We start from the raw sequence: 19,663 nt of genomic DNA, 5'->3' as shown, positions 1-19,663 counted from the left end.
TCCAGAAGGGGAGGCCGCTGTGGGGGAGGATGAGGCATTTTGGGCCTGCCACATTTAGCAAGAGGAAGGGAGACCTCGGGTCTGGAAGATCAAAGAGATTGGGTTGTGTCTGGCCGGGTTCCTAAAACTTCAAAGAACAGATACTCCTGGGGGAATGTCAGGATGTTTTCAAAAGCCATACACACGTGCTTACACGCACACACACACATACTTACATATTTTGTGCATGATATGTTAAACGAAAAAAAAAACGCAGTTCATAAAATAGCGTATATCAGGTTCTATTTCCGAAAAACATAACCCATCTGGCTCCCATATACGTGTACACATATTTGTATATCTATGCTTGAATGAGAACGACGTGGGAAGATTCAGAGGCTGGTGGTGTTCTCAGGTAAGTCAAAGAGTTGGGAATGGGGGTCGGGGCCACAGGGAGAGAGGGTCAGCTTTGCTTTTGATGTATCACGTGTTGTATCGTTGCATTTGTTAAAAAAAAATTTTTTTTTTTTTTTTTGCATTTATTTATTTTTTGAGACACGGAGAGAGCACAAGCGGGGAGGGGCGGAGAGAGAAGGAGACAGAATCCAAAGCAGGCTCCAGGCTCCGAGCTGTCAGCACAGAGCCCGACGCGGGGCTCGAACTCACAAACCGTGAGATCATGACCCGAGCCAAAGTCGGACGCTTAGCCCACTGAGCCCCCAGGGTGCCCCGATTGTTTCATTTGTCAAAACAAGCTCGTATTACGGTTGTACCTTGGGAAACATCCAGTTAAGGAGGAAGAAAGGACCCGGTTCAGACTGAGCTCAGGAGGGGTGTGGACGGAGGCACCGAAGGTGGCGGTGGGGTCACCTCGGGCCGGAAATCCAGGGCTTCCCAGCGGGATGCCGCAAGACCAGCCTCTCCCAGAGCGATAGCAAGCTGAGGTGCCCGCAGGGCTACGTGTTCCCCGAGCCTGAATCTCTTCCAGAAAGCACACGCGAGTGGGTCAGACTCACCACCACCCCCAGGGTGGCCAGGTCCACGAGGCGATGTGACCCTGCCGGGCGCAGCCAGAGGCAGGGCCCCGGGTGGCTGCCTCCTCGTGGGCTACCCGGCGACTCCCCCGGCTTCGGCCCGCGTGGCAGGAACGATTGGGCTACTTTCAAGCGAAGCACCTGATACGAGCCATTGATTTTGCAGGAATGACTTTTCCTTTTATGGAAAAGCAGGCCAAATAGATGACGGGCCCTCTGAACCTCACGGTCTGTTCGGTTCGGTTAAGAACTTCTAGTGCCCGACACCAGCGTGCTACAGACGGTTGTCACAAGCGGCCCACGCTCAGGAAGGCACAGGGCTGAGGACGTGGGTGAGGTCAAGGCGTCTCCCCGCCTGCTCTCATAGCCATCCAGATAAATGTGGCCAAAGAGACCGGCTGAGGTCTTGACGGGGGAGCCAGTGGTGGGCAGTGTTGTGGGTGCTGAAGACCAGGTGGCAGGTGGCCGATGGCCAGCGCTGCCACGTATGGGGTGCCCGTACTGAGCACCGTGCTGGGTGTGCCGCTGACACGGCACGTCACGTCCACGATGCGGGGTGGCCGCTCTCAGTCACGAGTGGAGTAAGTAAGGTGCCTTGGGTCCCACTGCCAGTGAACGGCAGGCTTGGGTTTGGGGCTGGACCCCGCCGGCCACACAGTCTCCTGAAGGGCGAGCCTCTCCAGGCATTTCCCACTCACTAGCCAGAGGGGTTTGAGCGGCTCTGATTTGGGTTAGGTGCATGGTCTTTGTCTTTAGATGGAATGATTCCAGCAGACTCCTAAAATCCATTTAAAAAGTAATGTGCCCAGCAGAATGGGGACTCTAAGACAAGTGGCTCTGCTCCCTGGAAGGGGCATGCCTGTTTTCTTCCTGCTCCCTGTTAAGTGGGGCTAGGGGGAGAACAGATCTGGCGGCTGGGAGGGGAGACGAGTCCAGTTTGGGACACTTCAAGTCATGGGTGCCTAAGGACCCGAGGCAGAGATGGTCATGGACGATACTCATGTGCACTTCAGAGAGTTCTCGTGCCAGACAGAAAGATGGAAGAAAGCTCCAGGTGCATGGTGGGAAAGAAATAAGAGCTAAAACAAACAAACAAAAAACCCATACGTAAATAATATGATCCCGATCTCTAAAAATTGGGTATAAATTTGCCAGATTTAACTGGTTATGTATGGCCGTATGGTAGAGTTACAAGTGAGTTTTGTTTTCTCCTGAATCTTTTTCTCTGCGTACCCAGTTATTTACGGTGAAAATGCATTACTCCAAATATCAGAGGGATACTTTTTTTTTAACAAAAGAAAACCAGACCTGTTTCTCTCGTGGAAAATGTCCTGTTTTGATGCTCACGCGTGATGAGGTAGTGGCAGTAAATGCCTCCGAGTATTGGTCACTGTCCCGAGGAAATGTGTGTGAACAAAAGCTCAGGTCGTCTGTATGATTACAAGCAAGACTGTCCCTTGGTACCACAGTACGTGTGTCAAGCCATGGTTCCTGTTCACAGCATGTAAGTCAGGTTGACGGAACTTGGTGTGGAAGCTGCGAGCTGAGCTACGTAACGGGTTGTCCATTTGCCGAAATGGATGCTTCACTGGCCCATCCTGGCCTAAGGTAGTTAATCACTCCTGGTGTGATCTAGGGAGGCTGCTCACTCTCGCTGGGCCACAGTTACTTAAACTGTCAAAGTAAAGGGGGGCGGCGGTAGAGGACCTATCTCAGAAACCTTTTTGAGCTCTAAGATTTTAGGCCTCCCTGTTCTTCAGAGAATGGGAACATCTCACAGGAAGTGATTCAAAGTGGCTGCTGCAGCCTTGAGAGGTGGCTGGTGCGACTGAGGAACTGAATTTTTCATTTTAACTAATTTAAGTTTAAATTTATACAACGGCACGTGGCTAGTGGCTACCATATCGGACAGCACAGCTCCTTAAGTGGAAGATACTAATATGAGGGGAGCATTTTAAAGGCCTGTACATTTTTATATGTACATACTTTTGAAATCACAAGAAACTCTAATTTCGGGAAGGCAGCGTGGTTTCATTAGAGACAATACAGACCAGAAGAAGAAGGAAGTAAAGAGTAGTCACGAAAAATAGTCCACTCAGAGAAAATTGCTGTTGGCACCACAGTGTATAACCTTCTAAATTCTCTCCTCTGCATACCTCGTAGTAGCCAACTGGCTTTCAAAAGCATCGTTTGGAATCATCCAGAAAGGGATATGTTAGTAGGAGAGAACGCCTATTTATTGCCCAGAAGACAATGCTGATAGAGGTTTTATTTATTTATTTATTTATTTATTTATTTATTTATTTATTTATTTATTTATTTATTTTTTGATAGAGGTTTTAGCAGTCTGCCATGACCGATGTTTCTCTTCTGGGTGCTAGGTCATCAACCCCATGGGATGGGATGCATTTGGACTGCCTGCCGAAAATGCAGCAATCGAGCGGAATCTACATCCAGAAAGTTGGACGCAAAGGTATGTATTTATAGGCGTATGCAAACACACACAGAAACCTTGAACATGTGTACTAATCTGGGTGTGAGAAACAGAGAGCCAAGCAAACAAAACATTGCAGTCTGCCAGGCGCTAAACAGCGTCATGTATATTGGCGTTTGGCTTTTAGCCTGCTGTATTCTTTGCTGAGAAATGACAAAGAAGGTTTTGGGTATTCATTGATGTGTTCCGTCTGATGCTTTGTTGTTTGCAAAGTTATTCTTCCCCTGAGGATTTGCATTTGGAAGGCAAAAGAAGGAGAGGGTTGCGTTTGTTCAGTGACTACAATGCTTCTCATCTTCTTGACCGTAGTGTGAGCTGTATCTGAGTCCCACATTATAATTTTCTCTGAAAATTCTGTTAATTTTTGCCTTCGCCGTGCTAGAGCAAGAGGAACTTAGGCATTCAATGTAGAAATATATGGCCAATATATTTTGGGTATGGCTTTCTCCAAGGGGGGGACACACTCCCGATTCCACCTGTGCCTCAGGCTTCCACATATATGCGTACCAGCAGTGCCCATCCCTCGTACCAGAACCCAGTGGAATGTTCTGGGCTCACTCCATCAGCCTCTTTCACAAAGATCGGCGGCCCTTCCATACCCCATGCCTCTAGAGATGTAGAAGGGCAGTTCCAGGGCCTGTGTCCACTGTCTTTCACCTCCCTTCACTTTATCTTGCCCAACGCTACATTGTAAAAGCGTCCACTATACCTTTTTTTTTTCTCTTTTTTCTCCTAACCCCCAGTTCCCACTTTTTCCATTATGGTTAATTCCAGATTAAATGGGAATGATGAAAGAAGGAAGAGAAGGTAATCAAATAGAGTGGATCAAATATGGCAACAAATTGACGTAAACTAGACCAATGATCGTTGAGTTATGATCCATGGGCCACATTTGGCCCTGCCTGATTTTATAAATAAAGCTTTATTGGAACACAGCCATACCCATTTGCTTACATATTGCCGTGGCTGCTTTCATGATACAGGGGCAGAGTTGAGTAGTTGTGACAGACCATATGGCTCACAAAGCTGAAAACATTTCCCATCTGCCCCTTTACAGAAGAAGTTTACCAACCCCTCCACTAGAAAATAGCAGTTAAGAAAATGGGGGTGCCTGGGTGGCTCAGTTGGTTAAGCATCTGACTCTTGATCTTGGCTCAGGTCATGATCTCTCAGTTCATGGGATTAAGCCCCACGTTGGGCTCTGTGCTCAGTTTCTCTCTCTGTAAAAGAGCAATAGCCATAGCCCCTACCTCATCGGAATGGGTGAAGATTAAGCGCTCTCTTAGTCAGTCGGCTGCTTTAACAAAAATACCATGGTCTGGGTGGCTTATACACAGCAGACGTTTATTTCTTGTAGTTGTGGAGGCTGGGAAGTCCAAGACCAAGGTGCCCGCAGATTTGGTGTCTGTGAGGACCCCCCTCCTGGTTCATAGATGGCTATCTTCTCTCTGTGTCCCCACATGACAGAAGGGGCAAAGAAGCTCTCTGGGGTCTCTTTTGTAAGGCACTGAGCCCACTCGGGGGCTCTGCCCACAAGACCCAATCACCGGCCAAAGGCCTCATCTCTAAATACCATCACCTTGGAGGTTAGGTTTCAACCTATGAACTTCGGGGGGACACCAACGTTGTCCATAGCAAGCACTTTCTGCAAAATGTCTAGAACAAAATAAAATAAGCTATTGCTGGCTAAGCAGAGATCACCTAGAGAAAAGAAAGACATATTACCTTATTTCCTATTATACGAAAGTTGATTAGTTCACTTCTTTCCTTCTATCCCAATTATTGGACAGTTTTTGATTTTAGCTTTTGACTGATAAGCACTAAACCAGGTTTCTTTTGGATTCCCACAATTTGTACACTAGGGGGTTTTCTCTTCAGTCGATTTTAAACTAATTTAAAGATTTTTTCTAATGTTTATTTATTTGGGGGGGGATGCAAAGAGAGAGGGGGACAGAGGATCCAAAGCGAGCTCTGTGCTGAGAGCAGAGAGGCCGACGCGGGGCTCGAACTCACAGACCGTGAAATCGTGACCTGAGTCGAAGTCGGATGCTTGACCGACTGAGCCACCTAGGTGCCCCCTGGAAACCTTTCGAATAACCTAGACTTCTGCTGCTTCCTTTCACATTCCCAAAGTGCAGTTTGTTTGTGGCTTTCCCCCTTCTGAAAACCTAACCCCCTTCCCTTTGTTTCACAGCAATATTAAACACATGAGGAAGCAGCTTGATCAGCTGGGCCTGTGCTTCAGCTGGGATAGGGTAAGTCCACCCTTTCTCCTGGAAGGTTTTTGTTTTAACAGAGTTCGTGGTTGCACAGGGGACGATGCACACTTACTTCATGTTCCTCCTCTTTGGGTTGGGAGAGGGCAAGGGAGGGAGGGAAGATTAGCACCCCACAAGTAAAAAATAGTATTCCCAGGGGATAATCTGCCTGCAAACAAGTAATTTTCTGTGGGATTAAACTAAGAGAGTTAACTTCTTATTTAAGGCCACAGCCGGCTGGAATTTATGTGTGTCAAAATCTTTACTCAAGGATTTCTCCTCTTCTCTGCAATAATTGAAAAAGACTATTGGAATCTATGTAAACATGATGAACTATCAACCCACTCGGGTTTTTTGAGGTGATTAGGTGTTAAGTTGATTAACCATTTATTTACCTTTGTTCCAAGTTTGAAATTGAGTCTCATAAGAAGCCATAACAATCTGTCACAAACAGCATTTTGGTGTAAAATACTTTCAAACTGTATATGAAACCGATGGAGAATTCTAGATGTGGGAGGAGTTCATGAAGACCACCTGGATGTTAGGAACACCAGCTCTTAGTTAGGAACACCCAGGTCACTGGGAACTGAGGCCTTCAACCCTTTGGCCAAACGCCCACCCCTTAGACACGGATGGTCTATTAGGTAAGATTGATTCCTGCCTGCCCCTTCACTAGGGACCCTTCCAATGTCACCGTCCCTCTTAGCATCTATTTGCTGCACAAAATGACTGAGGTTTGCATTTGCTGAGCCTGTCAAGTTCAAGTTCACACCCTCCTCTTCATGAGAAGTGCCTGGAACAAACCTGAACGCGATCTTTCCCTTCTCCTTCAACAATTTCTTAAATAATTGAGATTCAGTGAGTACAGTGAAAAAAAGCAAAAGTCGAACACATTTGAACAGTCCTTTTTAAATTTTTTATTTAATTTTTAATTTTTGTTAGCTTTAGATAAGGTGATGAGCCGAATCAAGTTCTAATGAGTCCTGCCCAGAGCTCTCCAGAGATGAGATTCTAGATTCCTTGAGGGCAGAGATGTTAATCCTCTAGTCCTGCACAGGGACATCAGCCGTAAAGGGTTCAGGATAGTAGTGGATTGTTTTCCTGATTATCATAGAAGATTAGAAAATACAGAAAAGTAAAAAAAAGAGAAAAAAGGAAAAAAGAAAATACAGAAAAGTCTAAAGAAGAACATAGAGTCAGTGCGGCTGATTTAACATCCTGGTATGGTTCCTGCATCTTTTATTCTGGAATTATAAACATCTATGTCATTTACTTTTGCAAAGTGGAATTCATGATGCATATTTTTATCTTGCCTTTTTTTTTTAACCTACTATTCATGAACATCTTCCCATTTTATGAAATATTCTTCGAAAAAGTGACTTTTTATAAGTGGTATGGTTTCCCGTCTTACAACTATATAACTTATGCAACCTGTCCCTTATTATCATATCATAACATTTAGATAGATTTTAATGTTTTTCTATCAGAAATATGGGTTCTCAATCCCTTTTGTCACATCTGAAGTCCAGAAAGCTCTAAAAACTGAAAAATTTTAACTCATTTGATTGCAAAACGTGACCCGAACTGGTGTTTATCTCACTTAGAATGGATATCCCTATGTTTTCCTGTAGAAATAGCAATATAGTTGATTACCAGGTACTCTCCTAGACCTTTTTTTTTTTTTTTTTTTTTGATATCCCAAAAAGCCTTAATTCTGAGACATGTTTGACTGTGAGCATTTCAGATAAGGGATTTTGAACCAATCGTTCAGTGTTACAGATAAATACACCCCACCACTACCACTGTCTGATGGGCACCTACCATGGGCCAGGCACCCATAATTATCTCTTTGGGTTCCTGAAAAGCTCTAAAATGCAGATACTTTTATTGACATCATTTTGTTCTGGCCACCCAAGTGGCAGGGCTTGGCCAGTCCACTGACCCAATTTGACTGTTGTGTTCACCCCCTACTCCTGGGGCAGAAATCTTGGTACACACATTTTATTATTTCTTTAATGTGAATTCTCAAAAAAAAAAAAAAGAAAAGAAAAGCATGGATAAGTTTTAAGACATATAGGTATTTAAACGGAAGCTTAAAAGGTATAATTTGGCTTGTGGTATTTGAAGGTTTGAAGACCATACAAATTTATACTCTCAAGTTACTACATAGATGTTTTCATCTGTATTTCTTTCATTATTAATGATAGGGAGTTATGGTTTTTTGGGTTGTTTTTTTTTTTTTCCATGTGTTTAATGGATGTTTGAATTTGTGTGTGTGTGTGTGTGTGTGTGTGAATGATATGATCGTGTCTTTTGCCCACACAGGTAAGGAGTGTTTGTTCTTTTCGTAATGATTTTTATTTTGTTACAGATATTTTTCCTCATTTGCCATTTGCCTTGCATTTTGTTTATAGTGAGATCATTATTAGCATACAGATATGTCCTTGGAAAGAACTTCTTTGAGATAGATGAATACATTAATATTTTCTTCTTAGTCATTTATGGTTTAAGTTTTACATTGAACTCAGCTGTAATTATGTTAGTATAGGATATAAGATAAGGAATGAATATTTTTTTCTAAATAACCAACAATTGCTTCTATTTTATTTCTAAACAGTCCTTTTCTCATTAATTTAAAAGGCTACCTTTAGGGGCTCCTGGGTGGCTCAGTTGGTGAAGCATCCGACTGGCTCAGGTCGGGATCTCACAGTTTGTGGGTTTAAGCCCTGTGTTAGGCTCTGTGCTGACAGCTCCGAGGCCAGAGCCTGCTTCAGAGTCTGTGTCTCCCTCTCTCTGCCCCTCCCCTGCTCATACTCTGTCTCTCTGTCTCTCTCTCAAAAATAAATTAAAAAAAAATTAAAAGACATTAAAAAAATAAAAAGCTACCTTTAGGGGCACCTGGGCGACTCAGTAGGTTGAGCCTCCGACTCTTGATTTCAGCTCAGGTCATGATCCCAGGGTTGTGGGATCGAGCCCTGCCTCAGGCTGTGTCCTGAGCTTAGAGCCTGCTTGAGACTCCCTCTTTCCCTCTCCTCGGCTCGTATTGTCTTTCCCTCTCACAAACAAAGGCTACCCTTATTGTAACTTAGTTCTTTATTTTTTATTATTTTTTTTAACGTTTATTTCTTTTTGAGGGAAAGAGACAACACGAGCAAGAGAGGGCCAGAGAGAGAGGGAGACAGAATCGAAATCAGAGCCTGACGCGGGGCTTGAACTCATGAGTGGTGGGATCATGACCTGAACTGGAGTCGGATGCCCAACCGACTAAGCCGCCCAGAAACCCCTCCTATAACTTAGTTCTTTTATACTGTCATAATACTTAAGTCTGTTTCTGTTCTTTTGACTCATTTATGATATTTATTACTCAACTGTTTTTAAGTACAGTTGCTTTACGATTGGTTTTAATACTTGGTGGCAGAGGTTTCCTCTTATTGTCTGATGTAACAGTGCTATCTATACTGTCTTGTGTTTGTTTCTTTGATATGTTTTTTCCTTTTGTATTTTATTTTTTTTTTACTTTTAGCCCTTATTTGTTGAATTCTTTTGGTACATCCCTTGTAGATGCCGTTCAAACATAGTTTTAAGTGTCTTTTTTTTTTTTTTTATGGTGTCCTACAGTCTGGATTTTGTTTCCTTTTTTTCCTCTAGAAATTTTTAAAAAATACGAATTCTTTTTTTTATTCTGCCAGAAGGTAGCTTTAAGTTTTTATTATTTTATTTTTTAGAGAGAGTGAATGTGTGGGCACACTAGCAGAGGAGGGGGAGAGGGAGAGGGAGAGAGAGAATCTTAAGCAGACTTCATGCTCATTGCAGAGCCCAATGTTGGGCTTGATCCTAGGACCCTGGGATCATAGCCTGAGCCCAAATCAAGGGTCAGACGCCATTTTTTTCTTTTTTTAAGTTTTTAATGTTTACTTTTGAGAGAGAGTTCGAGCAGGGGAGGGGGCAGAGAGAGAGGGAGACAGAGGATCTGAAGCTGGCCCTGTGCTGACAGCAGAGAACCCAACCCAGAGCTTGCCGTCACAAACCGTGAGATCGTGACCTGAGCCGAAATCAAGAGTCAGGTGCTTAACAGACTGAGCTACCCAGAGGCCCCTAAGTTGTTTTTGTTTTTGTTTTTTTTATGTTTAGTATCAACATAAAAAATAAAACGCTAAGGAACTTAGCAGGCAGTGACACTTCCTACTTTCTAAAACCTATTTTTCAGAGGGTTTTTTTTTTTTTGATATGAGATTTTAGGCCTAATTTATTCTTATATATTTTGTGATCATATATTATTATTATTATTACTTTTTTTAGTTTATTTAGTTTGAGAGAGAGAGAGTAGGACAAGGGCAGAGATAGAGGGAGAGAGAGAGAATCCCAAGCAGGCTCTGCACTGTCAGCACAGAGCCTGATGTGGGGCTCGAACTCACAAACCTCAAGAACATGACCTGAGCCCAAGTCAGACGCTTCACTGACCGAGCCACCCCAGCACCCTGATCGTGGATTATTTCTTAAACTTTATGTTTGATATTTGCTTCTAATTTCAAGATCACATTTATAATCATTATTCAAATTGAATTATTCAAATTTAACGGGTTTTAGTCCCTATCAGTAGCCCTTTCAGAGCATGTCTGCCCATTTGTAAAATTTGGATTTGGAAATTGTGGAAAATTCCAACTGGTGCTTTTTCTGACCTCATACATTGTCTTCATAACTTGAGAATGACTTTCCTTTTCTTTCATCTGGGAACAGCAATTTATTGGGGTATGGAATTTTTTTTTTCTTTCAAATTTCTGTAGTAGACCTTGATGCCGGATGTACTATCTTTTTTTTTTTTTTTAAATGATTATACACTTACAGGAAGTTCCCATGATAGTACAAAGAGAGCCTACATACCGTTCACCCAGCTTCCCCCTGTGATAACATTTGGTAGGACTACGATATAATATCAAAACCAGGGAACTGACACTGGCATGAAACTTGTAACCAGAGTACGAATCGTACTCAGATTTCGCCAGGTTTCCTTGCAGTCCCTGGGGTGGGTGCAGTAGGAGCCGTTCTGTGCCGCTTGGTCCCACGTGGAACTAACTGATGTCACCGCGACCACCTGACCCGCCGGCCTTTGGCGGGGAAGCCCGAGACCAGCCCACACGGTGTGTTGGTACTTGTCGTCATCGTGGTGCCCTCATTTGATGCCTGTTGGATTCCTCCCGTCTCTGCCCCTGCTGTTTCCAGTTTTCACCAGAGTGTACCCCAGTTTTAGTCTTTTCACTTGAATTTGGTCCGGTGCTTAGTGAGCCCTTTCGATCCGCAGCCGGGGGTCTTTCCCTGCGGCGGTCTTGTGGCCTCCGGTTCCCGAGAAGCCCGGCCGTCGCCGAGTGCTCTGCTCAGCGTCCTCTCTCTCGGTCGCCTTGTTTCCCTCATTTCCCTGGTCTCTTTGTCCTTCCCTGCCTTTTGGAAGAACTTCTCGTGTTTGCTTTCCGCATCGCTGATTTCGGTCTCTATCTGCTTTGTGTGGTTTCTAATGCACATACCGATTTTGCTGTTGTGTTTTCGGATTCAGTCTTATTTTGTCTTATCTCCTTCCGTCCCCCATTCCCTTTCTGACGCCTCTTCTTCCTTGATTTATTTTCTTCTTCTTTTGCCATCTTATCTCCACAGACCACGTATGTTCAGAAATTTTGAGAATATAAGGAAGTGCTCTTAAAAAATTATGATGTGTGCTTCCTGTGCTGAATCTTTTTAACAAGTAGGAATGCTGTGTTTTCCTTGTCTGTTTCAGAGTCTCTTCATAGACACCTCACGGATTTTCTCCTGTATTTCCTGAGTGACCTGGACTGATACATCAAGTTAGGGATCCATCAGCCTGAGGGGAGGGAGAGCGGAAGCTCTTTCCTAGTCCCTGCATCATCCATTTCTTTCCGGGCCTGGGGAGTCCACCTTTCCTGGTGCATCTTTCCCTTCGGTCTGATCTTTACCACACTTGGGAGGAGTAAAACACATCCCAGATACCCCTGACCCTGACTTCTTTTAAAAAAAAAATTTTTTTTTTTTTAATGTTTGTTTATTTTTGACAGAGAGAGAGACACACACACAGAGCATGAGCAGGGGAGGGGCAGAGAGAGAGAGAGGGAGACACAGAATCCGAAGCAGGTTCCAGGCTCTGAGCTGTCAGCACAGAGCCTGACATGGGGCTCGAACTCACAGATTGCGAGATCATGACCTGAGCCGAAGTCGGATGCTCAACCGACTGAGCCACCCAGGCGCCCCAGGACCTTGCCCTTTCAAGTAAGACGTGGCAGAGCCCTGCTTCTCAAGAACCCGGTCGGTTCTGAAGGATGGAGGGCGCTGTGCTGTTTGGCTTCTGGTACCTTTCTTCAGTTTGGTTCCTTCTGCCAAAAGTCCTTAACATTTTTGGCACAAGTCCGCGGCACCTTCTGTTGTCTCCAGTACTGATGCAGTCATCTTGTCCCCCATCTTTATATTCTGTTGGTCATTTGAATGGGAGTAATGGAAACACATTTAGATGCCTGTGTTCTTGATGCCCTCTTGCCCAGAAGCCCGCCAGTGCTTTTTTTTTTTTTTTAAGTGTATTTATTTTGAGAGAGAGAGAGAGCACGAGAGAGCACTTGAGCAGGGGAGGGGCAGAGAGAGAGGGAGACAGAGACTCCCAGGGGCTTGATCTCAGGAACCCCGACTTGAGCCCAACTCAAGAGTTGGATGCTTAACCGACTGAGCCACCCAGGCGCCCCCACTGGTTTTTGATTAAATGTTACAATCTGTTTGGTTATATGGAGCAAAGTCAGGAAGGAGAGGAAGCGTGTATTTAATTGACTAGGCAAACCCGTGGCCTTTACGAGTAACATTCCCAAAGTCTCATAAAAACTGGATAATTCAGCAGATTACCAGGACATTTAACGGGACAAGTAAACAGGATATTTTAAAGATAAGCTTGCTGGGAAATGTCACCTTCCACCGCCAGGTGGAGAAAGCCAACTTGAACTAGGGGCATGGTCTCCCTTGTGAGATGTCCTGGAGGAATGATCCTGAGCTACATCCTCAGGATTCTTACATAAGACGCTTAATTCTCAGGATTAAAAAAAAAAACAAAAAACAAAACATACATTTCTGGAATCAAGGCATGTCTGGTGAGCCAGAATGAGAATCAGGCTTTGCTGTTAATGTAGCACTGGGTTTCGCTTTTTCAGACGTTATTCCCGAAACAGCTTGGATCATCTTGAGAAAAAGGAAACTAAGAAACCAAAAGCCGAATTTGAATGGCTGAACAGCTACTTAGGGGAAGACTAGAGAGGAAATAAATTCCAAACTGTGCAATGAAAGGCAGGGATGTGCTTCTTTGTGGGGTGTGCTTTGTGGCCTGACTGGCAGCCATCTTGTGGAGAAGGTGTGGGCTGCATTCTCCTCTTGGGGGTTCAGGGGATGGCCTCGGTGGTCATGAACTGGTCCTAGGGGACGGCCCCGTGAGTTCCTTGTGACAAATAACCCAGTTAGAGGCGAGTGTGTCTCTGACTTCTGTGCCCTCCCTTCTCATGAGTGCCCTAAGGCCCCAGCTGGTTCTAGAGCAGTCCTTGGCCATACATCTTGATCGCAGTAGACCTTGGGGCCCGAGTTTGATCTGGAATCACCTGGATAATTGTTTTAGGGGCAGTCCCTAGGATTTGCTTTCAAACTCAAGACAAGTATAAGAAGGAAAAAGTTCAAGCCAGATGGGAATCAAAGTAATTCCAAAGTCAGGGATCTGCCAGAGGAGGGCTTTATTATTTGACTGTGGTGCTTGCTGAGCAATCCCCAAACATACTCCAACGTGAAATCAAAGCCAAACAAGACAAAACAGAAACGTATTCTAGGACTTGGCATAAATGGTGTTTGGATTAACTTTTCTTATTCTCCTTTACTGGGGTAATCAAGAGTTGATTCTTGCTGAGTTTCTTTACTGTGGAGATCTAGGAATTGTTTTTGTTTTTAAATGTTTTATTAATTTTTGAGAGAGAGAGACAGAGACAGCGCACAAACGGGAGTGAGAGAGAGGGAGACAGAATCTGAATCAGGCTCCAGGCTGTCAGCACAGAGCCCGACGCAGGCTCAAACCCACAAACCGTGAGATCATGACCTGAGCTGAAGTCGGTCGCTTAACCAACTGAGCCACCGAGGCGCCCCTAGGAGGTTTTATTTACATTCATCTTCATTGGATTTTAAATTCCTTTGTCTGATTTCCTTCTTGTATTTCTGGGTTCAGTCTTCTGTAAATGTTTGTGCCCAGTAATAAGACTGACAGCTGTGGCCATCAGTCCCAGCCAGGCCAGGCCAACTCGGGAATTACTGCCCCCTAAGAAAGCCATCCATTGAGGGACACCTGGGTGGCTCAGTTGGTTAAGTGTCCTACTCACGGTTTTGGCTCAGGTCATGATCTCACAGTTCGTGGGTTCGAGCCCACATCGGGCTCTCTAGCTGGCGGCAGGGAGCCTGCTTGGGATTCTCTCTCTCTCTCTCTCTCTCTCTCTCTCTCTCTCTCTGCCCCTCCCCCACTCACATTGTCTCTGTCTCTCTCAAAAATAAATAAACTTAAAAAACAAAAAAGTCATCCATTGAAACAAATGCAAATGTGCTTCCCCAGCTTCCGGAAGGCAGGCTGAGTCTCCCGGCTGGTACAGGAGGCACCAACGAATTGCCCTCTATCAGAATTTTTACCAGGACAGGCTTTTGGTGCCTTCAAGCTTTTGCATGTTTTATCTGTCAGCGCTGCACAGCCTACATAAAGTAGGGGGGCTGCTGGGGTTTCCATGGCATTTCCACCCCGCGCACTGGTCTCTCCGTCTTTCTCCACTTTCACTGTCCTTTTTCCACTCCCTTGTTGGCTCTCACCTCTTCCCTTGACTTCCCTGCTTTCCTTTCCAATGCTCTCCTCCTCTCTTCTCTCTTTCCTCTTTCTCTCTCTCTCTCTCTCTCTTTTTTTTATATATTTTTTATTATGGAAAAATTCCAGCTTGCGCTCAGAGTGGCATAGAGAACCCCGAGGCGTTCATCACTCAGCTTCAACAGTAGCTGTTTTGTGACCAGTCTTATTTCATCCTTACCCTCCGCTCTGAATTACTTTGCAGCCAGCAAGAGGTCAGATAACTTTGTCTGTAAAGAATTCAGTATCTAGGGGCGCTTGGGCGGCTCAGTCAGTTGAGTGTCTGACTTCCACTGAGGTCATGATCTCACAGTTCGTGAGTTCGAGCCCCGCGTCGGGCTCTGCGCTGACAGCTCAGAGCCTGGAGCCCGCTTCGGATTCTGTGCCTCTCTCTCTCTCTCTCTCTCTCTCTCTCTCTCTGCCCCTCCCCTGCTCATGCTCTGTCTCTCAAAAATGAATAAACATTAAAAAAAAAAAAAGAATTCAGAATTCAGTATCTATTGCTAGAAGATGAAGGGGCTCGCTCTTTCCTCCTTTCTTCCCTCCTTTCTTTCTTTCTTTCTTTCTTTCTTTCTTTCTTTCTTTCTTTCTTTCTTTCTTTCTTTCTTTCTTCACATTTCTGTTGTCACGCCTGAAACAATGAAGGACAACCCCCTCACGTCATGAGTTTCCAGCCATTTGGCCCGTTGCCCTGGTTGCCTTGTAAATTCTTGTTTCCACCGGCGTTCGTCTGCCTGCACTCTTGCTGGTGCTTGTTCGGCTGTGTTTCTGCCCCACCCCCACGTGGTTATCGCGGCACCCTCTTTTCTGTGCAAAACACACCAGCCCTTTGGACCATCCCGGCAGGAGTGTCTTTCCAAAGGCAGCGTGATTTGTATGATCACAAAGTGAAAATTATGTCTACTTGCAGGCCCTTGACCATGGCATTTTGTTTACGTAGAGGACCCGGACATCTGATAGGGAGGAGTAAACTCCAGGAAATAATGAGCAGAAAGATAGATTTTTAACGTTTTTTTTTTTTTTTTTTTTTTTTTTTAATTTTAGAAGAATTGAAAGAATAGCTTAAAACAAAAAGAACTTGGGGGCAAGTGAGTGTCTTGAAACCCTGGTTGGGAAGATTTCCCGTTGCGAGAGCGGGAGCCTGGAGCCGTGGTTGCCTTGACAACGTGTCGCAGGCTCGCAAAGTGACTCTCCCAGTCTTTCCAGTCCTTCCAGAGGTGAAGCCGCTTGTCTGGCAGAGGGGGAAAATTCACCTTTTTCCAGGGGTTTTCCTCCGGGTGGGAGGGCAAAGGGGCTGGCTGTTTCTGCTTTAGCTTTTGAGGGTTGGCATTTCCCCTTACAGTGCCTACTGTTTACAGGGACGTTGGTGCTGGGGCCTGAGGGTTAGTGCTCAGGACTGCGGTCACCTCGACGTTGGGAACCACATCTCTGTGTGACTACGGGGCACACGAGCCTCTGACCTCCTGCAGAGCCACACTAGTCCGGCACTTACAAGTCCATGTTCCTTGTGCGTCTTTGGACTCTCCGGCCCTGACTATAGATGGAGGTCTCCTGGGCCCCTCTGTCAATTTAGTTATTCAAGGAAGTCGCTTGTTTTATCGAGTCCCCACGGGTGGTCATGAGCCCAGGCAGGCCATCCCTGTCAGGGACGCACACTCTGGCCAATGGCAGTGGAATTGCCCACTGGTTTCAGAGGCCTGGATCTTGGTGTCGGGTCTTGCCGTTCACATGTGGTGGGCATGATCTCTTGCCCCTCTGAGCCCCACCTTCTCTCCAAAGGAATGTTTCTTAAGGTTATTGAAGGGATGACCCTTCAATCACTCTCTAAATGCCTTAGAAAATAAGAGTGCAAAACCTTTCTCTCCACAGGGGCGCCTGGGTAACTCAGTCGGTTAAGCATCCAGCTCTTGGTTTCAGCCCAGGTCATGATCTCGACAGTTCGTGAGATCCGAGCCGAGCCCCAAGCCCCTTGTTGGGCTATGCCCTCGCAGGGCAGAGCCCGCTTGGGGTTCACTCTCTCTCGCTCTCTCTGCCCCTCCTCTGCTCACGCAGGCAAGCTCTGTCTCTCTCTCAAAATAAATAAATAAACAAACAAAAAAACCCCACAAAAAACCTTTCTCTCCACATCTGAATCAGGCCTCCCGATCAGTCTTGCACACCAGCCAGGTACAACCTTGGATACAATGAGTGCCTGTAGTTGTATGGACACACTGGACTTTTAAGTGTGTTGGGAAGCAATATCTAGAAGATCTTAAAGGTGAAATTGTTACTCCATGAAATAACAAGGATTATTTATATGTGTACTTATCTAGTGGTTATTAAACTCTGTGAGCCTCAGAATCACCAAGAGAGCTTGTTAAGCCCAGATTTCTGGGCCCCACTGCCAGGGTTTCTTATGTAGTAGATCTGTGATTTTGTTTTTCTGTTCAGAAAAAAGGATCTTAGGAATGACCGTGCTCCCAAACCTTATTAGTTAGGAATCAAAATACAGGCCTACCTTCAATTATTTCTGGCATAAAGTAGAGCGTAAGTGAATAATAAAAACAAACTATGGGAAAGCTGGCAATGTTTTTGCAAATACAGGAAGTATTTTTACAACTTCTTTAATTGTGCGATATTATACATGTATAGAGCATAAAACATGTTTGTAGAGCGACCACCTAGGTTACAGACTAAAAGTCTGCCAACACCCAGTTCTCTGTGTGCCCTTTTCTTTTTAAAAAAATTTTTTTAAGTGTTTTATTCATTTTCTGAGAGAGAGAGAGAGAGAGCTGGGGGAGGGGCAGCGAGAGAGAGAGAGAGAGAGAGAGAGAGGAAGACACAGAGTCTGAAGCAGGCTCCACGTTGTCAGCACAGAGCTCCATGTGGGGCTTGAATTCATGAGCTGTGAGATCATGACCTGAGCCGTAGTCAGACGTTTAATTGACTGAGCCACCCAGGCGCCCCTGTGTGCCCTTTTCTGTTCACACCTTTGTCTCTCCTGCTGCAGGAACCACTGTTCTGACATCTGTGACTGTCACTGCCTGGTTTGCAATGTAGTTTTACCACCTACACAGGTGTTTTAAATAGTTACGTAAATGAACTCATGTAGTAGGGGTTCTTTTTTTTTTTAATTTATTTTTTATTTTTATTTTCTAAGTTTCTTTAGAGAGAGAGACAGAGACAGTGTGTGAGCAAGGGAGGGGCAGAGAGAGAGGGAGAGAGAGAATCCCAAGCAGGCTCCGTGCTGCCAGTGCAGAGCCCGACACGGGGCTCGATCCCGTGAACCACGACATCGTGACCTGAGGTGAAATCAAGAGCTGGGTGCCCAACTGACTGAGCCACGCAGGTGCCCCCATTGCTATTTTTATCCCAGACAGTTCCCCTGTATTGGTTTTCTATTGCTACCATGAAAAGGACCACAAACTTAGCATCTTAAAACAACACGAATGTATTATCTCACAGTTTCAGTGAGGCCAGCAGTGAGGAGTCTGCAGACCTGTGTTCCGTGTCAGGTGTGAGGAGGAATCTGCTTCCTACCTCATTCGGGGTGTTGACTGAATCCACTTCCTTGGTGGTCGTAGGACCAGGTATTCATGCGTTTGCTGGTGATCAGCCGGGGACCAGGGTTTTCTTCTTTGAGGTTGCCCACACTCCTCCTGTTCCCTCCATGTGGCTCCCCCCGCAACGTGATTGGGTCCCTCTCATGCTTCCAGTCCCTCTGACTTCCCTTTTTGCTGTGTCTCTGACTCCAGCCAAAGAAAGATCTCTGCCTTTTACCAGCCCATGTGATTCCATCGGGCTCACCTGCATAATTTAGGATACTCTTCCTATTTCAACTGCACCTGCAGAATTCTTTCAGCTACTAAGCTAACATGTTCACATGTTCAAGGGGTTAGGGAGTGGACATTCTACTGACCACATTACAAGTCTCAGTAGATTTTAAAACATAAATATCATGCGAGGTATTTTCTCCGGCCACAAGAGGAAATTAAACAACACATTCTTGAACAAGCAGTGAGTCAAAGAAACCACAGAGACATTAGAAAATACTTCAAAACAAATGAACAAGGGAACACAACCTACCGATACTTCTGGGATGCACCAAAAGCAGCGCCCAGGGGGACATTTATAGCTACACGTGCTTACATTGAAACATGAAAAAGATGGGGCGCCTGGGTGGCGCAGTCGGTTAAGCGTCCGACTTCAGCCAGGTCATGATCTCGCGGTCCGTGAGTTCGAGCCCCACGTTGGGCTCTGGGCTGATGGCTCGGAGCCTGGAGCCCGTTTCCGATTCTGTGTCTCCCTCTCTCTCTGCCCCTCCCCCACTCATGCTTTGTCTCTCTCTGTCCCCAAAATAAATAAACGTTGAAAAAAAAAAAGAAGAAAAAAAAAAAAAGAAACATCAAAAAGATGGCAGATCAGCAGTCAAACGTACAACTGAAGGAAGTAGACAAAGGAGAACAAACTAAATCCAAAGCTAGCGCAAGGAGGGAAATAATACAGTTCAGAGCGGAGATCAATGAAATAGAGAATAGAAAAACAGGAGAGAAAACCAACAAAACCAGAAGTTGGGTCTTCCAAAAGGTTGACAAAATTGACAAACCTTTGGTAAGAATTGGTTAAGAAAGAAAAAGAAAGACTCTGATTACTAAAATTGGATAATGCAGATGAAATGGATGAAGTCCTAGAAACAAAACCTATCAAAACTGAACACACACAAAAAGTAGGAAATCTCAATAGACCTCTGACTCTGAAGGAGATTGAATCAGTCATCAAAAGTCTCCAAACTAAGAAAAGTCTGGATGGCTTCATTGCTGAATTCTGCCAGTGTGAGAGCAGAAGGGTCCAAGCCACAGGAGTTTCTGTCCTGATAGAACTGGAATGGGCCAGTCTTTTGGCATGTTTACCATCGCAGAAGCTCATGGGACCTCCTTGTTCAAGAGTTTTTGTGGAGCTTAATCTCCAGCTCCCCCCATCCCTTCTCCTTTCCAGAGGTTGGTTGTATGGCTGAAAGTCC

At 45.1% G+C, this 19,663-nt stretch overlaps 1 protein-coding gene across 11 annotated transcripts in view; it reads left to right on the top strand.

Moving 5' to 3' along the window:
* The window catches only part of LARS2 (leucyl-tRNA synthetase 2, mitochondrial), a 181,824-nt gene that overhangs the window by 36,813 nt on the left and 125,348 nt on the right, over positions 1-19,663 (top strand). For all 11 annotated transcript variants that reach the window (XR_008297170.1, XR_008297173.1, XR_008297172.1 and 8 more), the window contains 2 exons: positions 3,395-3,486; positions 5,702-5,762. Coding sequence is in view for 7 of the 11 variants with exons in the window: in XM_053219548.1 (XP_053075523.1) it covers positions 3,395-3,486; positions 5,702-5,762 (153 nt within the window). In the remaining 4 variants the exon portion in view is untranslated. The remainder of the gene's footprint in view (positions 1-3,394; positions 3,487-5,701; positions 5,763-19,663) is intronic.

Source organism: Acinonyx jubatus, chromosome A2, assembly GCF_027475565.1.
Source record: "Acinonyx jubatus isolate Ajub_Pintada_27869175 chromosome A2, VMU_Ajub_asm_v1.0, whole genome shotgun sequence".
In the NCBI taxonomy this organism is placed as follows: domain Eukaryota; kingdom Metazoa; phylum Chordata; class Mammalia; order Carnivora; family Felidae; genus Acinonyx; species Acinonyx jubatus.
Note: the sequence above shows the minus strand (reverse complement) of the source record. Positions and strands in the feature narration are given on the sequence as shown.